Source organism: Anser cygnoides, chromosome 3 (assembly GCF_040182565.1).
Source record: "Anser cygnoides isolate HZ-2024a breed goose chromosome 3, Taihu_goose_T2T_genome, whole genome shotgun sequence".
NCBI classification, from domain to species: domain Eukaryota; kingdom Metazoa; phylum Chordata; class Aves; order Anseriformes; family Anatidae; genus Anser; species Anser cygnoides.
The window spans coordinates 26,044,275-26,054,855 of NC_089875.1; the positions used below are offsets into that span (position 1 = coordinate 26,044,275).

Below are 10,581 nucleotides of genomic sequence, written 5' to 3' on the forward strand. Positions count from 1 at the left end.
GTGTATGCTGTGTTAAAAGGGCATAGTTGCAACATAAGTAACAAAAATGGAAAGATTCAAAAGGAAAAGGAATATACCTGCTTTCTTTCTTGTTTGTCTGTTTATTTATTTATTTTTAATTTTTACAGGTAAGCTTGGTGCTCTCTTTCCCTGCCATACATTGTCAGGATTTTTCAGGGGTTAGTCTTGGCACTGGAGATCTTCACCTGTTTCATCTTGTCACAATGGCACACATAATACAAATTTTACTTACCTCATCAACAGGTAATGCCACTTTCTTTCAGCTTTTACTGAAATTACTACTTGAGTCTGTACTTAGAAAACACTTAAGGTGCTAATGGTAATTAGCACGCAAGTTAAAATACATGCAGTTTACTGTAGCAAAATGAAGTTGTTAGTGCTGTCTCGTTCAGTCCATATAAAGTATGGATAAATTGTACTAATTGTACTGATGATAGGTCATTCTTTTGTCTTTATTACTTTATGCTGGAGGTTTTAATTTTGTTTTGTGGCATAGCTAGTCATGAGTCCTGCTTTCCAGCTAATGTAGCTGTGCCTGGAAGTCTTACTGAAGAGACTTGGCTTAGGTTTTGCATAATTAATAAGCTGCAGTGAATAAGGAATCAATGCCTCTTCTGGCAGGAGGAACTGGATAAGGTGTAGCGTGCCAAAAGCCAGGAACTCCAAGCAAATATAGTAAAAACCCAACCAGTTGAACAAGTAAACCAACACCAGATGGAGTTGACAGTAGCATATACTTACCACATAAGTACAGCAGAAAACTTGGGATAACTATGATGTACTGCAGAAGAGTTGGCCAGTGGAGTGTTTTGCCTAGTTTCGGTCTTTTTCTCAAAACTTGAAAAATTACATTCCTGCTGAATAAATTGTAGAAGTAACTTTTGTTTTGTTTGTTATTCCTTTGTTTTTCAGAAGAGAATGGCATGGATCAGGAAGACACTAGCAGTGAAGAGGAAGTAGCTGTGCTTACGCTTTATAAATTTCTTTGCCAGTGTACAGGAAGGTAAAGAGGCAGTCTTTAAGTGTTTGAGGAAACTTGCTGGGATCTGAAATATCAATGCCAAATTTTCTTTAATTTGCCATTTAAGTTACTTACATTTTTATGAATCTATTTTAGTGTTATTCTTAGAGTCAGTTTGGAAACGAACGCTAGACGTAATTCTTGTTTTAACTGAAGTCAATAAATTACTATGAAATATGACTGAAGACTTAGTAAATATAGCTGTTAAACTGAAATGATTAAATAAAAGAATTTTCTTACTGTGTTCTCTTAAGTGCCTTGAAAGAAGTTTCCTCAGGCTGGCACCTGTGGAGGAATCTAAAAGCTGGAATCATGCCTTTTCTGAGATGTTCTGCTTTGTTTTTTCATTACTTAAATGGAGTCCCAGCACCCTCAGAACTTCAAGGTACTGTCTGCTTAATACTCTATGTACTAAACCAACTTTCCAAAAGACACAAAAAAAAAAATTTGACAGAATGAATTACATTTAAATTCTGTTTTCTGAAAAAAAGCTAATTGAATGCAGGCTTGCAACCAGTGCAGAACTGTATCTGTATAATAAGAAAAGGTGCAGATTGGAGGTTAGAGCAGTCATTGTCTTTTGTCATAGTTATCTTTGTGATTTGGTACGTATTGTGGATTGTTTCCTTGATACCTAGTTTCCTGACACGCTGTGCTAAAATGTAGACCGTTTTCATTTAACAATTGCCATGCTTAAGCCTTTAGGATTTAAAAACAAACCAACAACAACAAAAAAACTCTATTCCTGGCCTTCAATTTTCTGTAACAGGGTTTCTCAGGTTCAGAGCCTGGACAAACAATTAGAAGTACCATTGAGTTTTATGTTACAGATACTATAAAGATGAGATACAAAGTGCAGCTGTACTTCTCTAAAACCCCATGGATCTCTTATCTAGAATAGGTTGTAGGAAAGGGGAAGAGGAAGGCTTGTTTTGCTTTGTTACACTCCTCAAGTGCCAGGTACTTAGATTGCCCTACAGGGATGTCCTGTGGGTGGCTGCAACATAAGGTTCCACTGGTGGGTTTCATTTCCCTTCCTGCTCCCTCCCAACTCCAGACCCACTGATCCTGCAGTCACCCGGTGTTGCTCTTCTCTGGCGTTTTACTGGTATCGCTTGGCCACGAGAAGGAAGCAAGGGCACAGTATTCATCGTAACTTCCTTCACCGCTTTGGAAGCAAAAGATTCTAGAGCAAAAGAGGCTATGCCAAAGAAGTGTACTGGTGCTGTTTGTCCTGAAAGCTGGCAGAGGAGGGGCCCAGGGAGTCAAACCAAAAACCCCTGGTATCATCAATATGGCAATGTAGTGGTTGTGTCCAATGTAACACTTTCTTTTTTTTTTTTTTTTGTTAGAGTTTGGCATTGCAGGCATTTGAAATGACTATTTTTGAGATTGTGGTAGTACTGTCTGTCACCCATCACGTGTGACAGGTTTGTGTCAATAGGTAGAAACAGTTTAAAAAAAAAAGAAAAATGGCTGTGCCATCTTGGGCTGTATTTTGTTTAGTGTAGATAATGTCATTCAAAAAAACTCAATTCTGAGAATTATACTTTTTTTTTTTACAGTGAATGGAGCAAACCAGTTTGAACGTTTGTGTAGCTATCTTTCCTTGCCAAACAACCTCACTTGCCTTTTTCAAGAAAATAGCGAGATTCTGAACACCTTGGTAGAAAGGTAAGGTGGGATTTTATGCTTAGTTTAAACACAATAAAGAGTTCTGCACAAGATAATATTACAAGTATTCTCCCAGGAGTCTGTATATGGAAGTGGAAGTGAGTGAGATTTTTAAAACCATTTGTGAAAGAAGTGTTATGAAAAAAAAAACGTTTGTAGAGATTATTGAATAGATGTACTCTGGAATTTTTATTTGCTTTCAGAATGTATTATCTCTTGAATTTAAAGGCTTTTTTTTTTCCTCTTGTAGTTGGTGTAGTAGCAATGAAGTAAAAAGGTATCTGGAAGGCAAGAGACATGCTATCAGGTAAACAATGGAGAAATTTTAAGCAGATGGGAGAAACTTTAAAGTTGAATTTTTTTTTCCTTAAGGATTTTTCTAGGAGCATAATATCAGTCCTGTTTTACTGAGTGGCTGAAACACTAATCCACTACGTTAGTGGACAAGCAAAGAGATACTGGAAAATACTGGAATTTTGTAAGGGAAGTGAAATATTGCTTACATTAGTACATTTTAACGTCAAAGTGAAATATTAGTTATTTAGGCTGATCTGCAGTAATCAGAGGCCATGGCATTTCTTCTTTCACTTTTTATAGTAGATTTGTACATAACAATTTATAAGGTATGCTGTTGCAAGCAGATGTATATAACTTTTGTTGAAAAATACTAACTGTTGAAGATCATCTTACACAATCTGTTTAAATAACACAAATCATTCAGTAAAATTAAACTGAGTTACTTATTAAAAAAAAAGCTTGCTTTTCATGCACATTTCTATTTGCTAAGCAATTGCATTAAATGTTTTCTGAATTCAAAGTATAGTGGGCCTAGAGTTTGTAGTATTTTCTTCTTGAAGGTTGGTTAAAAATAGTGGTCATCAGTTATCCAGGTAATTATAAGTGCATATTAGGGTCCCAGTGCTGTCACTATAAACATACCCCTGCATTTTTCTCTATTTTACACATTACATAAAGTCACCTTCAATATTGTATGTGCACTAAGGCTAAGTGACAAAAATTAATCACTTCAGCTGTTAAATACCAGGCTATTAACAAAATATCTTAAACAGTAAGAATACTTCTGATTGCATAATTCATTTTCTGTTGTTGTGATTGAGATTTTTTTTTACACTCATTGCTTTTGATGATTCTTAAGTCAGGTTGTATCTAGCTTGGTGATTTTTTTTCTACTCAGCATAGTAAGCATTGCTTATTACTAATCTCTATTTACATTTCATGGTATAATTTGTATTATTTGTAGAGAGAAAGATTATTAAAATGTATAGTATCAGCAAAAAAAATTACTTGGCATTGGAACTTTATTTCTAAGGATATTAATATTTGGTTTAAGTAGGTGCTTTTCATTGCGTGAACATTTCTTTCTCTTCAGGATGCAAGTTGTCTAAGCTGGAGAGACAGACTATTTTCCAATCAATATTAGTGACAGCAGGAAAATGCAAAGCAAATTGATAAGGGATCAGAACAAATATTTTAACACCTGGAGTGACCTTATCATGAGGTGTTGCTAAAAGTACATATATGACATGTTTTTCTTACTTTTTGCCTACATTTATTCTCAAATCGATTAAAAAAAACACAACAGTACAAGAAAAGAGGAGGTGGTCTAACTGATATTAGAAGTGGGTTCCTTTTTTCTGAGCTGCCACTTAGTGTTTGAATGGTGATGAAGAGAAAAGCTTAAAAAAAATTATTTGCAGATGCTGTTAAGATGACTTAAGAAAACATGATTGTGCTTGAAATCACTGTGTATTGCTTATTAAACTTTGAGTGGTTAATTTGATTGTTTCATTCTAGCTATGCAAGAGAATCCAACAAGTTAATAGACCTTCCAGATGACTACAGCTGCCTCATTAACCAAGCATCTAATTTCTCGTAAGTTGTATGCAATTATCGTGAGGACCCCTAAAGTCTTCTGCTCCTTTTGATGAACTGGAAAACCTCTAACTTAAAAGCTTCACAAAAACTGTTTATAGGCTCATGGAGTTAACGACAAGTACTGAGCGTCATCTTTTCCAGCAAAAACACTGTATTTCAGTGATATAGAAATTGCAAGGATGGATGTGTATAACTCTTAACTGTATAAATGTTCTAAAAATCTTTTGAATATTTTTACGACGTAGAGATCATACATACAATAGGGTTTATTTCTTTTTTGCTTAATAAAAGGTGTCCAAAATCAGGTGGTGATAAAAGCAGAGCTCCAACATTGTGCCTTGTGTGTGGGACCATGCTATGTTCTCAGAGCTACTGTTGTCAGACTGAATTAGAAGGAGAAGATGTTGGAGCCTGTACTGCACATACGTACACTTGTGGTTCTGGAGTGGGCATATTCCTTAGGTAAGGAACCAAATACCTCTGCTCATATTGCTAGGTTAGAGGGTGTGTGTGGACATTAATAGTCCTATAAGTCTGATTGTAGGGGTGGTTTTTGTTAATAACAGAGTTACCTAAAAACTGGAGTGTATTTCTCCCCCTTATACTTTGGTATGTTCAGAGGTTGTTTCTTTTGAAGGTGGAAAAATCATATTTCATGTTGAAGTGGACTTGTTTTCTGTGTGTTAGTTTATTTCCACTCAAGTATTAAACAAGGTTAATTCCTTGACCCTTTTTTTTTGTTGTTAAAATTTGTTCTAGTTGTCTTCCTGCACAATTAATCTACAGTTCTCTTGGCAGCATTGGACTGTAATATTGCAGTAATTGTCTCAGGTCATTATGTGCATTCAAGGAAGGTTGGATAATACTGTTTTCACTTTGGCAAATATTAGTGAGAATTGAAATTGCTTTGTTTTCTTGTGGTTGTGTGGAGTACTTTACACAGACTGTAAATAATATATGACTGTTAAGAGTTATAACAGGAAGAGAGTAAGATCTTTATTTCAAAAAAAAAAAAAAACCTTTAAAAATCTTCCCATGCAGGCTATGCAGAATGAAAGTAGTTGAGAATTAGAAAAACAGTATCTATGAAAGTATGAGAAACTATATGCCTAAAAATCAATAGGTAAAATCTTGTCTGTGTTTCTCTCTAGAGTACGAGAATGTCAGGTGCTATTTTTAGCTGGAAAAACGAAGGGCTGCTTTTATCCTCCTCCTTATCTTGATGACTATGGAGAGACAGACCAGGGACTCCGGTAAATATTATTTTTAAAAATAACTTTTAAAGGCAGGAGTTCTAATGCTATCTGACTTGTAAAATATACTCTGCTACCTTTTTATTTTAATAAATATTACAGATGATATTATATTTTGAAATGTGCTGCATATAATATTTTCAAGCATTTTAATGCTACTGTGTGTTTTTATGCTAAAAGTTGGTGGAAGATCTTTCCTAAGTTAAAAACAATTGTCTTGAAGTGTAAAAAATTAAATAATTTTTAGCATCTATAAAGTTGCTTAGAAAATGGAGCTGAAAACTGTATATGTATATAGGGTATTTATTTGTATCGTCTGTGCTACTTTAATACTAAGTGAAAATACTGTGAGATTACTTTATAAAAATGTGTCGATTCTTTGTCTTCTGTCTCTGCTCCCTGTGAAAATAGTTTAGGGACTTGATATTGTTTACAGTTGCTACTTCTGAAATTTGTCAAAATGATGGAATATGAGCTGGTTCAGCATGGAAAGATTGCTGAAAACCTATGTTCAGATTTCTGTGAACCGGACAAGTGATTCCCAAAAGCTGGAGGGAACCCTTGAGTAGTGAGGACGGCAGAACAGATCGCGTAGCGTTCGTTTACTAATGAAGATATCTGTTGGTTTGTTCTGTTGAGACAGTAGCGTTAAAGGGTTATCTCAATATTTTGTGTCGTGCCTGAGTGTTTGTGCTTAGCTGCAGTGTTCTGTCGTTTCTGATAAGTATTATCTCCTTTTCAGGCGCGGAAATCCCTTACATCTGTGCAAAGAACGATTTAAAAAGATTCAAAAACTCTGGCAGCAGCACAGTATCACAGAGGAAATTGGACATGCACAAGAAGCAAATCAAACACTAGTTGGCATTGATTGGCAGCATTTATAATGGTTAACTGCTGAAGACTGGAACTTTATTAAGACTTTTGTAACTCAATAAGCTTTTCAAAGGAGGGATTAGGAAAAAAGGTCTGAGAAAATAAAATAAACCCAGTCCTTTTATTTAATCTTTGTTTTACAATGTATTTCATAAAGATACCAGATAACATTAACCAAGTAAACTTCTTTCTATGTAAGCAAGTTTTATTAGTCATATAATTTGCACTGTGCTTCCTTCACAGAAACCTCTTGGGTTATAAACCTGGGCAAATGAACTTGAGTTTCTGATAGAAAAGAATGACTCTTTTTGGAAGTCTGACTATGTTTTTTCTTATAAATTACAAGAGCAAAAGACTGCTGAAACAGAAACTAGATAGAGCACAATTACGGTTTGTGTTTTGCCCCTTGCTAGTAATCTGAGCCGTTTTATTTATTATTCTGCATTTTAATACTTAAGCTGTGTGTACATGCAATGGAATGAAGTAAGGAAGCAAGTAATGTAGCAAATGGATGTTTGTCTGCATCAATGGATAATTCACTCTTACACTTGGTGTATCTGAAATGATTGTCATTTGTACTCTCGCAGCTTTCTTGCTTCCAGTTGTTTTTTAACAAAAAATAAGATCCTAACACTAGCTTTATGAGTAAAATAATTTAATTTAAAGCTTTTTTCCAGAGCATTGCACTCCTTAGAATTATGTAGTTTGTAATTTGAATTTAGCTGGGAAACCCTTTCATGTCAATTATGTGATTGGTTATAGGTATTCCAGGGTTGACATTGTGCTTTAGAAGATATTTTAAGATAACGACAATGCGTACAAATGTAATGAAAGCTAATTTTGTTAATTTGCAGAAGCACAGAGGATATTTTCTTCACTTTTGTTAAGAGTCAACTTTTAAGGTGCAAATCCTATCTACTTTTTGTTGCAGATGAGGTGAATGGTTTGCTCCAGCTTTGAAGGGCCACAATCAAACTGCCCACATTTTTGCATCTGTTCATTTTTTTCTGTTGTACCATCAAGTATATTTACTTTTTGGCTTGATTTAAAGCTCTGTAAAGATGTTTGCATATAGTATATTTTATAAATATATTCTATAACTGCGCAGATTTGCACTTGATATGAGGGTGCCTGAAGGCAGTGAGTTTTCTAGTTGTATGTAATTAGACCACCAAGGTGTCTCTAAAAGGTGACATTATGCTTATTGATTTGAAATAAAATCCATTACCTTTATCTCTCCTATCTTCTGACAAATTAGTAAAATCATAATTTACATAGTTCTGTTCCGTAATAATCTGTGGTTCTTTTAGGTAAGTCTTATTTTCTGACTACATCTTCAGCCCAGATAAGCAGCCCCTTTACTGTCTGCTCTGTCTTCAGTTACACTTGCTCTGACTGGATTGTTTCTATTTTTACAGATTTAATGCTTCAGATAAATTTTGTATATTCATGGTGTACAGGGCAAATTTTCAAACATTCGCTAACAGTCTTGAGTGAAGATATGAAATAAAGAAATTTGGCCGATGCAGATTCCTTTTTCTTCAAAACAGCAGAGACTACTCGCATCCCTACTACCGTTTGTAGATGTAATCCTGTATCTATTGTCACTTCTTGTGAAGAGACACACGGAAGTTGCATGAAACAAAACGGCATTAATGCTTCATCTTTGCCTTCCCCTATGTAAGCTGGTTAATATTATCAACAGCTTTCTGCGCGTGGTACTTAAAAATCACTTTTTTTTCGTGATGTTACTGTTCCTTTGCAGAGAGTCATCTTAAGCTGTATGCCACTGTTTTAGATAATGTGTAACTGCACTGAAAAACTCCTTTTCCCTGTAAGCATATTGAAAAGATAATTGGTGATACTGACAAATTTCTCTGTACAAAGCATATATTGACAGCAAGAAGGATTTTTTTCTTTGGAATCAAAGACTGAGATTGATTAGGTTGGTAAAATTATGACTGCAAATAATTGCAAAGTACACCAGTAATTTTTTGTAAGCTTAGTCATTCTTTACTCAAGACTTCTACTTTCTGATTTGTTTTGCATGTGTTTGTTAATTGTAAAAATATTTATATATAACATTGTTTCAGTATCAGGGAAATAATATCTGTAATAAATTGGGTATAACTTTATTTGCAGATTCCATGTACAGTCTAGAATGTATTGTGTGTTTGGGGGAGGGGGAACACAAAACCAAACCAGCAAACAAACAAACAAAAAAACAAAATCCCCAAACCAGAAAATAATCACAACAGAAAACAAAAAGCTGAAAGCATCAAATAAATGCTTTTGGCATTGAAATTAAATAAATTATTTTTAAATGTTTCTAGAATTTTGCTGACCTTGTTCCTTCAAGTGTGTCACCTTGTTAATCACAAGCTAACAAATACCTGGATGTGCAACATCTGCAATTCCCTGGCTAAAAATTTAAGATGATTATATTATTAGTATCATTTGCTTCAGTCAGCTAAACCTTTCTTGACCTTTCAAAAAGTCTAATCGTCTTTTTAAAGGATTGTAAATTGTATTTTATAAAGTGATGAAGGTTGAGGTTCACATTCACATTTTTTTACTGTGTTCAAACTTCATGATAACACTTGGTACTTCCCCTAATCTGCCGTAGGAGGCTTGTTCTTACTCTGGTGGAAGTACATGACCGAGGTAACACCTGATGCCTTCTGACTTGTGCCAACAACCAGTGCTCCCCACAGCTCTCTAACTATTTTATCTGTGATAATAGTGGGAGTTTGTTGGCTGAGGTGCAGTGCTGCTAGCTTGTGGATTCTCAGCCTGTTTCCATCTCCGCCTCTCCCCCAGTCCCCTCCAGCTTCTGTCCGTGTCCATCGCACTGGTCTTCATGCTGCTGACTGAGCAAGTAGGACTTGGGCCTCATTTTCCACTCCAGCGCTGGGAAGGGCTGAAGGACTCGGTGTCACCACGCTGTATGGTTAACCTCTTGTAATGACAAGAAGAGTGGATGTTAGCGGTCTGGCCATGGAGACGTTCCAGTTCTGTGCTTGTACTTCTAATGTGAAGCCATACCAGCGCTCAGGCTCCAGGCTTGGCCTCTCGCTTCTGTGTATTTTCTTTAATGCTAAGTGGCTTGGTGGTTTGTTTAGAGGCTCCATTGTTGTGACAGTTTTATCCTAGGACCTCAATGCCTAGAGGAGAAGCTGGATGCTCAACCTGCTGTGAAAGTATCTCTAGCACAAAGTCTCAGTTGTTTCCCACTTTGGAAGATTAAATTACCAAAGGGGAGATGCATCTCAAAACAAGTTAACTTGTTTTGGAGTATTTTATGGCTAGAATATAACAATAGGGCACACACAACATGCTAAAACCTCATTTTCTCCCTCTTCCAACCAAAGTGCAGATCAGCTTCTGAAAGTCAACTACTTTCTGCTTTTTGGAGCTCAGCCTTCCTGGTCTGGATGTGCAGGCATTTATCAGTATTTACCGACTCACTGCTGCTAGTCACAACCCTGCTTATCACTATGGGCCATTTTTTTTAACCCTTGCTTGATTATTTCTTCTGCTGTTTTGTGTGTGTACATTTCTATTCATACTTCATTCACAGCAATTTAAACATTTCATCTATGAATCTTTGTATGAAAAACTGCTTTGCGCATTCTTATCTTGAAGCTGCTGCATGTTTATACTCTGTTTTTCTGCTCTTCTGCCACCTTTTCCCCTCTCCTGGCATGCACATGTTAATGCCCAACTCTTTTATCTTTGCGTCTTAATGGAGAGATTTGTCAAACGCTCTTCTCTTGGAGGAGAAAAAGGAGAGTTTCCGCAATGCGCCAGGTGTAGGAGCAAAGAAAGGGCAAGTACTGATCT

The 10,581-nt window shown here is 35.8% G+C and overlaps 1 protein-coding gene across 2 annotated transcripts in view; it reads left to right on the forward strand.

Annotated features, from left to right (window-relative positions):
* The window catches only part of UBR2 (ubiquitin protein ligase E3 component n-recognin 2), a 52,982-nt gene extending 44,109 nt beyond the window's left edge, over positions 1–8,873 (forward strand). For both annotated transcript variants that reach the window (XM_048057628.2, XM_048057627.2), the window contains exons 39-47: positions 129–264; positions 934–1,024; positions 1,297–1,427; positions 2,608–2,716; positions 2,967–3,023; positions 4,532–4,609; positions 4,904–5,074; positions 5,764–5,865; positions 6,608–8,873. In XM_048057628.2, coding sequence (XP_047913585.1) covers positions 129–264; positions 934–1,024; positions 1,297–1,427; positions 2,608–2,716; positions 2,967–3,023; positions 4,532–4,609; positions 4,904–5,074; positions 5,764–5,865; positions 6,608–6,749 — 1,017 coding nt within the window. In that variant the 3' untranslated portion in view covers positions 6,750–8,873. The remainder of the gene's footprint in view (positions 1–128; positions 265–933; positions 1,025–1,296; positions 1,428–2,607; positions 2,717–2,966; positions 3,024–4,531; positions 4,610–4,903; positions 5,075–5,763; positions 5,866–6,607) is intronic.
* Positions 8,874–10,581: the final 1,708 nt, after the last annotated feature.